The sequence below is a fragment of the Ornithodoros turicata genome, chromosome 5, assembly GCF_037126465.1.
Source record: "Ornithodoros turicata isolate Travis chromosome 5, ASM3712646v1, whole genome shotgun sequence".
NCBI lineage: Eukaryota > Metazoa > Arthropoda > Arachnida > Ixodida > Argasidae > Ornithodoros > Ornithodoros turicata.
The window spans coordinates 41,924,470-41,938,818 of NC_088205.1; the positions used below are offsets into that span (position 1 = coordinate 41,924,470).

The window sequence follows — 14,349 nt, forward strand, 5'->3', positions numbered from 1 at the left end:
ACGAAAAGAGATATTCGAATGAAACAAGAAGTGCATGAGAGGTCATTTTATTGACTACAAGAGCGTTCATTTACTTTTCAACGTAATCACCACTCAGAGCTATACAAAACAACAACCACTTTATTTGATGATGATGATTGGGGAGTTCCATCGCCAGGGGCGATACCCTAATTCTCATCCTGTCCTGAGGCAAATAGACGATTTCAGGAAATTCCAGTACTCCTTGCGCACGCGTTGCATCCTGCGAGATTACTGTAATGAGGAAGGGAGTTTCCACGTTTCGTTTTCGCTGACCTTGACACCTTGTGGACAATGGGCCGAAAGAGGATAAATCGAAAAAGTTTGGAGACGTTATCCTCCTCCTTTCTGACAAGCAAGTTCCCATAGTTCAAAGCGGCGCTAAGCTCTCTAGGATTTTCTGAGTTCGCCTGAAGGCGTGTTCTGTAGTCGTCTATTTTTATCCTGTCGATGAATTATTCCGGCTGTCTTTCGTTGATCCACGATCTCACTGCGACGCTCGCTTCATCATCCGTGGTCCAACATTTAAATTCCAGAAGAAGTGAAAATCGCGGTGCGTCAAATCCGGCGAGTATGGGCGCGAATTTCAACTTCACAAGCGCCGAGCGTTATCGTATTGCAAGATTAATGGATTTCCGAACACGACACACTCGTCTTCTCAAGTGTATTAATCTCTGTATGTAGCGCGCAGAATACACGGTCGCCTCAGCTTCCAGGGTACTACGTTGCGTACGCATGTTTGGCATCCCAGAGCACTGTCAAGATAAGTTCATCCTCAATATTCGCTTCCGATGCAGGAAATATTCCTGACCAGCTATGCACAGTACTTGGATCAAGAGTTTCGTCACCATAAAAGGCTTGTAAACAGCCTTGAATGGTTCACTTGTTTTAAACGCGTTGATATAGCAGGCACGCTCGATACCATGGCAAGAGCTACTGACAGGGAACAAGTGAAGGGAATTCCAATGATGCTTGGCATATTTGTATTGGGTGGATCGCGTCAACATCAAAATCAACGCGTCTGGTCTCGTCGCCATGTGCGATTGTGCATTACTTAAATCGTCAGCCGACCCTCGCTTTCCCTGGGTTTTCCTCAGACGCTTTAAGACATATGTCGGCACAGTTCCCTGTGAGGTTGGCCCAGGACACACACTGTATTTCTGCTCAATATCCGACCCAATTGGAGCTAAATATTGTCAAATCGGCAAGCTGCTAGCTCTTTGGCATTTCGATACTATAGGTTTGATGTTTCTCTTTTCAGATAGATTAAATATAAGCAATGCTGTAAGACATCTTACGAAGACGACGAACAAGAGCGCAAGACACAAGGTTATTGCGCGTGTTTTGAATATCGTTCATTCGATGTTAAGTCGGATGCTTAGCCGGTGGATTTGTCGGCATTAAACGTTGCACTTTTCTTTCGGACATCTGGTTGTCTTTTCCCTACATCCTTTTTGGTGCCGAAACCCGGGAACCGCCGCCTCTGGATGAAAGGACACCGGATAATCCAAAGCAAGCATGGAACGTCTTCGCCGGCAGCGCGCCCCGATTCGTTCTCGAATTACCGGACTTGCTGATAACATCGAGAACATTCTCGGCTTGCCGTCTCCGTCCAGGGAAGATCTGGAGCTCAAGCTCTCTTTGTTAACAGCTAAGGCATCTGCACTGTCCGACATGGACCGTGAGGTCGCTGCAGCTGTCGAGGATAACGAGATAGACCAAGAAGCACAAGGCTGCGACGAATACCAGGAAATTATCGCAGGAGCCACGCTGCGAGCTAATCGCTTCCTCTCTCAGCAAACTCCGCTATCGGTTCCTGACTCAGACAGATTGAGTTTAGGACAGAGCGCATCGTCTCAACGTCATCACGCAAGCGCAAGCTTCCGAAGCTCCACATCGAGCCGTTTACCGGAGAGTTGTCATCATGGCAGTCGTTCTGGCGCCAGTATGTTTCTGGCATACATGACAACCGTGCCCTTTCTACCATTGTGAAGTTCCAGTACCTCGGCGCGGTGGTCAAGTGCGAAGCGAAACCTTCTATCAAGGGTCTGGACCTGACCAACGAAAATTATCCAACAGTCATCAAGATTCTCAAGCAACAGTTCGGTAGTGGATACCGTTTGATTCTGAGCACATGAGTCATCTCATCGAGCTACCAAGTGTGCGATCCTCTGACGACGTAACAAGACTGAGGCAACTCTACGACGTCTTGACTGTGCGGATGCGCAACCTCAAGAGCCTACAAGTATCGGAGTTCCTACGGCATTGTGATTGAGTTACTTCGGAAGCTTCCACCTGACCTCGAACTGAAGTATTATCGTCAGAGGAGTCCTAATGCGGATGAATTGTCCACTGCCGAATGTGTACCTCAAAATAACACTGAAGAAAACAGACTCGACGAAGGTTCGAGTCTTTCATCCCTGATAACGTTCCTACGGAAAGAAATTGAACACAGAGAATGCATGGTAAGACGGAAAAGGGAAGATAATTTTGGTGCTAAAACCCGGGAACGGGAGCCTCCTCGTACCTTCAGCTTCTGCTTTGGCTACTCAGATGGACTCTTCTGTTACCAAGTGTGTTCTCTGCAGAGTTGTACGTAACGCGTTACTAGTAATTGCGTTACTGGTAATCAATTACTTTTTTCAGTAATTTTTTAACGTAATCAATTAATTTTGTGAGGAAGTAATTTTCCAAGTAATCTGATTACAATTTTCGATAATCAATTACTGAGTAATCGATTACCTTTTTAACCTTCTGTCAACAATGGCAACCTTTTTCAGCAAGCCAATCTATTCTGTTCCACCGCGAGTTCGACTGAAGCAATGACGCAGAGGTCACTGTGACGGCCGTCTCTAGTCCACACGTGTTCCATGCACACCACAGTAATCCCAAGCAGCACAATGTACTGAAAGTCGAGTGCAATAGGGGTGGGTGGTATGTGTCTTACCAATGGTCTGTTCAAGACCTTCCACCTCCCCGTCCACCCCTATTGCACTCGACTTTCAGTACATTGTGCTGCTTGGGATGTGATAATCCCTTACAACCGAGACATAATTGAAGCAACAGTAAAATAGGTGACTGTATTGATAAATTGTGCGGGCTGAACATAACAATAGTAACAAAATCAAGCGGTTGTTTCGACGCGGATGTTTCGATGTTGTTTTAAATCTGTATATAAATCTGTAATAAACGCGTGCATGCGTTTTGTATGTTACTTTCAAATGTATTTGTGCAATTCACTTATCAAGTATGTTGGTGTCTCATATTAGAATTTGCAACAAGAGCTGCATGGTTGCATTCACAGCAGGCTTGTTGGCTTTGCTATGGCCCACAATTTAAAAGTAATGGGAAAAGTAACGCGTTACATTTTTAATCGGTAACATATTACATTTTGGATGAAGTAATTTGTAACGGTAAATAATTCCTTTTCGCGCAGTAGTAACAGTAATTGTAACCAATTACTTTTTTCGAGTAACGTGTACAACTCTGGAAGCGGTGCACTTTCTCGTTGTTCATTCTATCACGGTCGTGCTAGTGGGCGTATTGCTCACACATTGAATTTGATCAGCATTGACGTAGACCTAACTTCCGTGGCAGGGAAAGGGAAACATTTATTTTGTACTTGGCGAAGTTGAAAGCACGACCTACTCTATACTAGAGACCTGGACAACTGGCAATCGCCTATGGGAGAGCCGGGTCATGGGATAGTTACAGTAGTGGCCGCTGCAAGCGCCACATAGCATTATTGGGGAGAGGGAATATTGCTGTCGCCCTTGCCACCGTTTTTCGTGCTACCAAGCTGTTGCTAAGCACGCACTATTCTCTCACTCCTTCGTCGTCGTTGTCAACTCAGGCCACCATGCTTTGCCGCGGTTTCGGCAAGTCACGTGGTAACGAATAGTGCGAACTAGCGCCAAATCCCATAGCCAAGCGGCGATTGCCAGAACTATTACCTCAGAGCTGGGAGCTTTGCGGATGTCCAGGTCTCTAGTATAGTAGTAGGTCGTGGTTGAAAGCTCCTCCACGCGCGACGTCATCTATTGAACTAAGTTCAGCTTTGACGAGCTTGGTCAGCTTGGGGTGCTAGACTCGTCAATGCTGGACTTAGTGGAAACCGCTTTGTGGCAATTAAGATAACTGCATAAGTGTCACTGGGTGGTGGTGACGGCGGTGTTCTATTTCCGCGCGCTCTGCCTGCCGGCGTGGCGGCATGTTGCTCGGGGGGATCGTGCGTCCTAGGCCGACTTCACAGAGAACTGTGCCGACATGTGTCTCAAAGCCGTCTGAGGAAACCCCAGGAAAAACACCCTGGCAGCACAACCGGCGCCCGGATTCACGGTCAAAAGGTCTACGCCTCCCGTTTCTAACCAATCAGGGGCAGAATGATGTCATTCGGGGCGGTGGCAGGGAGGTGTGCGTTGGAGTCAGTCACGTTAACCGGTGAATTTGGCCTTTGGCCGAGAGCTATCGCGAAAGTGGGGGTGGGGGGGTTCTCTTTTATTTATTTTTTTCACCTTTGGGGAGGGGGGTCTGTTTATGGGAGTTGCCGAATTTGTCGTGTGACGAATGCAACCTCTCTCTAGTATTTTTCTTCATCAACATCAACATCGCGGCGGTGGTTGGCTACGAGCGTGCAATGCGATGAAGTTCTGGTTACTTTTTTTTTTCTTTTTTGCTGTAGTCGTGGCGATGCCCACTTCTGTACGGCCAACAACGGCAAGCTAGTCCCCCCTCCCCCCTCTGTTTTAAGAGCCGCCACCATCCAGCGCCTCGATCATGCCCCGATACACGGCGGAGGTCTGTACGGCATTATGGGATCCTTTTTTAGCAGCCTTGAAGGAAAGATAAGATGCAGGCTAGCTGGCTGTAAATAATAATAATAAGGATAATGATAATGTTTATTTCACAAACGCTTGGTGGGAGGTGGAGGCAAGAGCAAGACCCCCGAGAGGAACCCCGAGACAAGAAAAAGACATAACCCAAAGTGACGTTGTTGTCCTGGATACGTCTCTGCCTTGTCCTGGAGTTCCTTCCAGCAATCAACAACCCCTCTGTAAACATATAATAAACATTTTACAAACAAATTTGTAGAGCGTCGCGGAAAGCGTTGTGACATTTAGCAGCGATGCCGATACATTTAGCAGCAGTGTCATGAAAAGCCACTAACAGCTGCCGCTGAAAATCGCAACACATTCCGCGATCGTCTGCACTTTTTTAATTTGAAATATGTATTTATATATATTTATATAGATATTCTTTGGACAATCGGCAGCTTTTTTTTTACAGGATTTTAAAGAATGGGGTTGCTAAGAGTGGCTAGCCATTCCAGGGGTGGGAATTAACATACCTCCCCATTCCGACCAACTGAAGGGAAAGGAATTAGCACGCGACTCCATAACTCAGAATGGAATTAGAATAGAATAGGCGACTCCATTGCGCAAGCCTGACGATGCTGTTATGGTGAAATTCTTTTTTTTTATTATTCCGTGTTAGCGTGGCGGAGCAACTGTGGATATGAGCGGCGTACAGATGTGGACAGATGGAGAGAGGACAGCAGGAAGATGTGGGGGACAGGGGGGTTAGTATGTGTCCCGGGTGGACATGGCGATATTCGCGTACCTGCTACGCATGCTGGTAGGGGTGCTTTTCGGGGTGCTATACGTGTTCGGTACAATTACGAGTTTGAGTACATGAGAGCCACACAACGAAAACGATACGATAAGGGAAGCTGTCAAATCCACGCCTATACCAGGTGTCTCAGTTAAATCCCCGTGCTAAATAATTCGCGAACGGGCGCACCAATCGAATAACTCTCTTTTTTACAAGTATCTGTCCGATACCACCGACAAGCTGCGCACCGTGTGAATGAGTGGGAGGCGCTCATTATTTAAATAAAAATTCAAATGAGTTTCGTGAAAAACGTAACTTCTACGGCAGGGCGCCGTTGGCATTAAAATGGGTGCTACTCCTTTTGGGACCTTCAGTGGACACCTTTTCGATAAAAATCTGCCACCGAAGCGGGTCATTTATTTCAGTAATTAATTGGTTTCGGTTTACATATTTTTGTCGCGGCTCATCGCGGTGAAGCGCAAAAGGACGGTCTTCCACTCCCTTATCCACCAATGAATTACGTTTTCTTGAGCTTACTTCGCAACGGGGAGTGCCGAAGAAAAAGGTTGGGCCAATGCTGTGCTAGTGGAAAGCATGTGATATCAAGGTACTGTGCGATAAACCGTGTTTCGTTCGTGCGATCATAACAGAGAAAGGGTGCATATCAGTCAGATACGCGAGGTGGGGGACTGGCGAAGCCTGTATGACGCTGTTACTTTTTCTTCAGCACTCTCCGTTGCGAAGTAAGCTCAAGAACGCGTAATTCATTGGTGGATAAGGGAGTGGAAGAGCGTACTTTTGCGCTTCACCGCGACCAGCCGCGACAAAAATATGTAAACCGAAACCAATTAATTACTGCAGCAAATGACCTGCTTCGGTGGCAGGTGTTTATCGAAAAGGTGTCCACTGAAGGTCCCAAAAGGTGTAGCACCCATTTGAATGCCGACGGCGCCCTGCTTTAGAAGTTATGTTTTTCACGAGACTCATTTTGAATTTTTATTTAAATAATGAGCGCCTCCCACTAATTCACACGGTGCGCAGCCTGTACATGGTATCGCACAGATACTTGTAAAAAAAGAAAGTTATTCGATTGGTGCACCCGTTCGCGAATTATTTAGCCGGGGGATTTAACTGAGACACCCTGTATAGGAATGTAATGTGGCCACATCCGAGGAGTAGCGTGGTTGACTTTTATTGCGTTTTCGGAACCGTTGTCGTCAACGTCTTTCGATGCACTAAAGCTCGCTAATAAGGCGTATTAATCCTGTATTGTGATGTTTTTCTTTCTAACTTAGTCTAATCTATCTCGCAGTGTGAAGCCCTCAGAACTTAAGGATGGGAGTCAGCGTTAAAGTGCGGAAGCTACTTCCTTTGGTCTCTGTGACATCATTCTTCTTATCAGGTAAGCAGTCATGCCTAGAAGCTAGCGTGGTCTGTTTAGCATAGCGTGAGTACCAGGGTTTCCTTCTAATATCCTAAGCCCCAATTTACATGTACTCTCAATTATTATTATTCCTCCTAAAATCAATAGCGAAATCTACGCTATACTCTTCATCTTGTCATCAACCCACCCATTGATCTATTGCCCTTTGGCTGTGTGTCACAACAAGAAGTAGAAGAAGAGGATGACCTACGCCAACTAACGTGCGTATTCTTCCCATTTGCGATTCAACGAGTAACGATGCCCTGGAAGCGATCAAAAGCGGTGAGCAACGCCGACAACGCTGAAGGCTTCTCTACCCTGTCACAGGCAATCCAGTCTAGTATCGATAAGGTGTATGCAAACGTTGATACCATACGGGGAATTGTGGAGCAACTGGGGACATCCAGTGACTCGGAGAACCTACGCTCTGAACTACATCGCGTGGAACAGAACACGAACCATCTCGCCAAGAACATTAATATTAAGCTTAGGGCACTTGCTGCAGCACCTGGAAATGACCTACCAGGGAACAGGGCCCGTAAGGAAAAACTTGCGAATGACTTGAAAGCGGCCTTGTTATCGTTCCACAATATACAGCGTACCTCGGCGGAACGTGAACGAGAGTGCACTAACGTAAAGCCGGCAGAATGTCTGGAGACGAACAATGATAGTTGCGTGAAACCTGCCCATTTGCAACAACAAACGCTTATGACCGAAGACGACGACATAAAGGAACTACGTGCGAGGGAAGAAGCTATTCGGCGATTGGAGTCTGACATCTCTGGCGTCAACACGATCTTCAACGACCTTGCATCTATAGTTCACGAGCAGAGCGAACTTATCGACAGCATTGAGGCTAACATTGAGAACTGCGGCATCAGTGTTGAGCAAGGAACGGAAGAACTATCAAGGGCCAGCGACCACCAAAGCAATGCGAGAAAAAAGATTGTTTGCTTGTCAACTTCTTGCATTCTCTTGCTTGCCATTGCGGTGGTAGTTGCGGTAGTGTATCTGAAGAAAACGTAGTAACGGTTGTGTGTCTAGGAATATCAAACTTTCTTCGAGGATGAATATGTGGGAGTCAGCACACAGCGTTGTTCGGAGTGGCATTAACTGTGAAAATAAAATAAGTGCATAGCTTAGGTGCAGTGCATCTTTATAACTGAATAGGTATTTAGCAACTACCTTCCTGTTTATTGTAGCACATAGGAGAGTACGGTTATGTCCATCCTGTGGCTTGTTCATTCAATACCGACAGTCACAGTCAACACTTATATAACGTAACTTGTAGATTGCGATCCAGAATCGCAGATTGCAAATAAAGCTGCTTGTGGACACATGCACGACAAAACAAATTTCGTTGATCAAGAGGCAGTGTGATCATGCGAATTTTTTACTATGTGCATATATGAGACTTACGTAAATCTAATTTTCTTTCCAGCGGTAGCCGCTCTTGTTCCATTCCTAACACTCCAGTTACGATCTTTGGGATTGTCGGACGAAGAAGTCGTCATCATCCACACGGCTGCCGCCTTCTGCAGTTCCCTTGGCCCTGTCATCCTAGGACTCCTAGCGGAAAAGTGGTCCAAATACAGGGGTGCACTGTTTGTTTCCATCTTTTTCGCAGGCATTGGTTATGTCGCGCTTCTTGTAATCCCTAAGATAGTTCGCGTTCCACGGACTCCCCTCGTGGAATTCGACTGCCCTTCAGGTTTGTACCTAGAAAGGTGTCCAGACTGGGACTCGTGCTCGGGATCACGCCTTAACCCAAAAGGCATTGCCACATTCCGCCTAGCCAACTGCCAGTACAACTGTCCGCAAGATGGAGCTCACAACACTTCTGCGATTCAACCCATTCACTTCTGTTTTCAAAGTCATGAGGGAAACGTGTGTGTCTTTCACGAAGCCGGAAGTAAGGAGAACTCAACGGTGGAATTTAGGGCAAGCTTCCTCGCGGCGACAGCGAGGACGTTATACGGCGTTAAAGCCAATGAGTTTCGGGAATACGCTGGACGGAAGGGCGCAGACCAGGATGCCGTGATTGACGTTTGTAGTTTCGATCTTCTGGCACCAATCCTTGTCAACCAGAAGCAGTTTTCAGACTATATATGTAGGCCACATCCGGAAAATTGTTTCATTCGTTGCTCCGTGACTATAGCAGATGCCCTTGGACGACAAATGCATTCTGCACCGTGCGTGGGGGTACAGGCTGACCCCCGACTGACATTCTGGGCTGCTCTTGGTGTGAGACTGTTTGCAGACTTTTGGGCAATCAGTGCATTCTACCTGTTAGAAGCCGTTACCATTCTCAGCATCAATGATTTCAATGGTCTCTACGGGAAGATCAAGCTATGGGCTGCGTTCGGCATGACTCTGTTCTCTGCTATCGCTGGATTGTTGGTAGATTACTATAGCTCGATTGCGGGAACGACCGACTATAGCCCAGCTGTACTGCTTTTTGCTGGGTTGGCCCTGATAGCTTGTGCTCTTATTCTGTCTTTGCCTTCCATGGATGAAAAGAAGCTGAACTTGACCAATAGCTATGCTTACACCCTGACTCCTGAGCCGCGTTTCTGTTCATTGGACATGACGTTTCTTGTCATTTTGGTACTACTACTCGGTTGCATATGGGGATACCTGGAGATGTACCTGCATTGGATATACGTGGACATGGGCGGCAATAACCTTCTCATCGGCCTATCCATAGCTATTCCCATGGGTTGCTCTGCGCCCTTCATAGCCATAGCCAAGAGCTTGGTTCGGAATATTGGTCGGGCTAACTTGCTGGTGTTTGCCTTCATGTTCTATGCCACACGGACAGCTGGCTTGTCGTACGTGACTGCGCGTTGGTGGACGATGCCTTTTGAAGCGATGGAAGCATTCACATTGCCTGTGCTGTGGGTCGCCTTGGTATCCTATGGGCAGAAGCTCGTGTCCACAAGGCAGAGATTGACTATCCAGTGCCTGCTGATCGTCTTGCACTTTTGTATAGGTAAGTCATCAGTACAGCCTTGTCTCTGATACGTGTTTGTGAATTTGTACTTTTCAGTATGTTGTTCTTTAGAAGAGCACGTGCATGTACAACTCACAGTCCCCGTGTTAATGCTGCAAGTTAGAAGGTAAAAAATGGTACATATGCTACACGAAGGCAGATGGCTTCCAGAGCTTTCCAACGGTCCCCTTTTAGCGGCGGTGAAATGAGCGTTGCGAGAGAAATAAATGGACGGAATTTCGAGGTTGAAAGGCTAGGCTACACGACGACAAATTGGAGAAATAACTCTGTCCTTCGACGCAGTAAAAGACGATGTTCAATGTGGTATCGAACATCACCTCTGTACCAATATGCAGATACCAGACTTGTGCCCGTTACTAAAAAAAAGTAATTGATTACCGTTACTCTTCTAGCGCAAAAGTCATTGATTACCGTGACAAATTACTCCACTCAAAATGTAATTGAGTAACGAGTATCAAAGTAACCCGTTACTCGGGCTGTTACTTCCAACTCATGCAAATAACTTCTGCCCCTGTGTGCTTCGAAAAAAAAAAAAAGAAGCCCAACTCGCAAGTGATTAGGACAGCTGAAAGAGCGCGAAAGACTCGCGCGTGAGAAGTAAGCAGTACTATTTTGCGTGTCTCAACAAATGAGCCGCATAATCTTGCTTTACGCACTAACCCAGTCACTCCTCAAAATTGTGGTCTTTCATTTTGCTGTATTTGCCACTCTACAGCGCCACTTGATAGAAGTGCTTTGTTGTAGGTCTGAAAAACACTTACCGTATGATCGGGTACCAGGTGAGAGCTGACAAGGAAGCGTGCGTTGCTAGGACAAGATAGGTATATACCGCCTGTGGATACCGCGACACAACATCATTCCCAATGACCTCGACCACAGGCATTTTGAAGCTGAAGTAGTCCCCCGTGTCTATTTTTTTTTTTTTCGATCGTTCGTTGTTCGCGTGGCGACTCCAAGTCCCTTCCTCAGTGCGATGACAGCGTCACACGTAAGCAGAATAACCACAACTAGCAGGGACCGGCCTAACTAAGCAGCCGACTGTACGACTTCTTATTCCCTGTCAAGACGCTGACCCCTGGCTTCCACATGACTCCCACATGGCTCATTCAATAGAATTCCAGAGCCTGGCCTGCTGTAACCTGACACAGCACACTGGGGAAGGAGGAGTAGGGAGATTAGGAAGAGGGACCAGCATAGAATTCCAGAATGATCTTACGATGACTTCCGCTTACTACAGTAGAATAGCCCCACAAAGACATAGGAACAACAACACCTTTATTTTAAGATAATGAATGGGGAGTTTCATCGCCAGGGGCGATAATCTACCCCATTGCTGGTGGTGATGTGGGGAATGAAAGAGTGAGCCCCTTTACATTAAGGATCAAAGTCCTATTGTGTCCAAAAAGGTCCAAAGAGCTTTGAGCGCAGAGCGTTGGTGAGCTGGATTCGGTCAGGGACCAAGCAATTTTTATAGAGAGAAGGGGCGAGTGTCCAGCTGACTAAGAGACCCGGAGAGTGCGTTTCGGGAAGGTTGGTAGTGTGGCCAGTGTGGCCAGCAGCCCTTCTAATGGCGAATTCGGGTGGTCATTTCATGGCAACACGGCCTAGCGCTCGGAGATTGCTCGGAAATTGCCAGCGCTGGATCACGTGACCGTTGCCACCCGAACATGAGTGCCAGGAATCTAGCGGTCTTAGACACTTGGATCACGCTAGGAGCATCGCTGTCGCTCGTCTTCGGGTTTCGTCGTCTGCTAGCCCACGTGAACTTCGACGTGCGGGCCAATGCGGGCCCTCGCCACCCTTGGAGTGCGGATGTGACGACACCGGATATAGTGGGGCAACCCGCTGCCCGTTCGTATCGAGGCCGGGTGAAAAAAGTGCTAGCTGGCAAATTCCGGGCGCTCGGAAAGCGCCACGCGAACATGCGAGATTGCTTCGCTTTGACCAAGCGAACATGACTACTCGGGATCTGGCAAGAAAAGTTGCCACGAAATGTCCACACGAATTCGCCATAACAGACTCTTCGAAACTTAGCAACGTAGTAGTAACAACGAAATAACGTAGCTGCTTCGAAACTACTAGCTGTTTCAGCTTTAACTACATCAAAGGGCAACGAATTCCATTCCAGGGATTGCGCGAACGAAAAACGAGTTTTTAATGGAACAAGTGTCTGCAAATGTTGGTCTAAAAGAAAAATGATGCATATGGCGCGAGATACGCGAGCGTAGCGACATAAGTGATCTTTTAATGGAGATTGTCCTTTAAAGATCTGAGAGGAAAACTTAAGCCGAGCGACTTTTCTCCTACCCTGTAGAGTTGCAATATTATTATCCCTCATAAGCTTAGTAATCAAGTCTCGCCTGCCATCACATTGAAAATGAACCGTACAAGCCTTCGTTGACACATTTCAAGCTTCTTTGTCACTTTTGCCGGACGGGTCCCACACCACGATTGCATATTCAAGAACTGACCTAATTACCCAGTTGAAGGCAAGTAGTTGAACTTGAGGCGGGCTTTTTGAAAGTCTCCTTTTTAGATATCCCAGTTTATACAGAACAGGAGTAGAAGTTCGATCAATGTGACTCGACCATTTTAAGTCAGACGTGAGCGTGACACCGAAATATTTGAATTCCTTCACCTCGTTTACAGGTAATGAAATAATGGGATGGATTATGTTGCCTTTTGGTGGTGATAGCGAGGAGGACAGTCTTTTCACAGTTTAACATAATGTCCCAACGGTTACACCACACTCTCAGAAAAAAGTGAGTCAACTGGTGCTCGGACACCCTCGCGAACAGAGAGTGCATTGCAGCGACACCCTTCCGTGACCGTATCTAATGGGGAGTGTTGCGTGCACTCCCTTCATGGACGGGTGTCAGCCTCACTCCCCAGTGTTTACGACGAGGTTCTTCCAGGCTATGCAACAGTACTTTTATTCGTTTGTTAAGATTATCGAGACACACCGAGACAATAATGAAAAAAGAGATGGACAAGCCTGTGTCTGACATGGCCAAAGTAGCTGTATCACTGCAGAAGACATTTACTTTTCCTGACTGTCCCAAGAAAAGCCGTTTGTGGCACATATAATTGGAAAGCACTCAACATTACGTACTGAGGAACAGGTATACTGCAACCTTACAAGCAAGCTGGTGCCTACATCTTGTTTTCTTGTGCTCATAAAGATGCCCGCTTCTACAAATGCAGTCTTTTTTGGTATGATTGTAATTGACACTCGAATCGGTCGTTTCATTCGAAGGAAAATGTCCGTGGAAATACTCTCTAATGACAAGGGAAGCTGCAGGTCAAGTAAGAAACGCAATGTCCGATCGAAAGGGATATCTGTTCGGTAACGCTAAGTGCCTTGAAGTAACTGCAGATGCAGTTCATGTTGATGAGGCGTATGTCCGTCACCGTTACGAAAGTGTTCCCCTCTTCTGTACTCTAGGAGCGGGTTGTAAAATTCCGGGTAATATCGTACTGCAATCCCAATGACTGCTTCTGAGGGACGTTCGATGTTCCGCTTGGGTAGTTGGGTATCGGACTACCTGACTTTGAGCAAGGCAGAGAAGCACTGCGCCTGTTGTTCGTGTTTTCGGGCGAGGGTAATATTGTTTTTGTAACGCGGTGCAACGCAAATCAGTATCTGCGCAAAAAACAAACAAAAAAGACAAATGAACTATAGCATCACTTAATGACAGAGTGGAAAACGGAGCGCATAGCGTTCTCTGCAGTGTGCTTGGGTAGCGTAGTCAACGGAACACCTGTAGGGAGGGTGTCAGGGGAACACCCTCAGGAAAGGGAGTCAAGGGAACACCCTTACAAGGGGAGTAGCCTAAACACCCCCCAAAGGAGTTTCCCGTACTCCCTTTTTTCTGAGAGTGCATTCGGAAATACGTATTAAACAGTTACTCTGTAAAGCTTCGATTCCACGTCAAGAGATCCAACGGATCAAGAGATCCACCGAGTCGAGAGATCCACCGGTGGATCTCTTCACTCGTGGATCCCTTGACCAAGCAGGGTCAAGCAGGAGTGCTTCTATCCTGTTCTGTGTAGTGTACGGGGTGACATGCAAGAACTTCAGGAACTCTGCGAAGTTCGGGTGGCGGGACGTGAAGCGGCTGTGTAGGCCGTTATGCCAGCCTTCGACCATGTTCGTCGTCCTGGAGCCCGGGTTATCAAATTGTCCCCAACGTCCCGCGGTAGGGCGTGTACCACAGTAGTCCCTGTGGTACTGTTCGTTCAACTGTTCCATCAACTGTTCCGCTCGTGCTACATTAAGCGGCGA

At 47.0% G+C, this 14,349-nt stretch overlaps 1 protein-coding gene across 1 annotated transcript in view; it reads left to right on the forward strand.

Moving 5' to 3' along the window:
- LOC135394401 (uncharacterized) overlaps positions 1-14,349 on the forward strand; it is a 158,332-nt gene that overhangs the window by 136,646 nt on the left and 7,337 nt on the right. Inside the window, exons 3-4 of the mRNA XM_064625129.1 lie at positions 6,941-7,030; positions 8,493-10,043. Of these exons, the coding sequence (XP_064481199.1) occupies positions 6,964-7,030; positions 8,493-10,043 (1,618 nt within the window). The 5' untranslated portion in view covers positions 6,941-6,963. The remainder of the gene's footprint in view (positions 1-6,940; positions 7,031-8,492; positions 10,044-14,349) is intronic.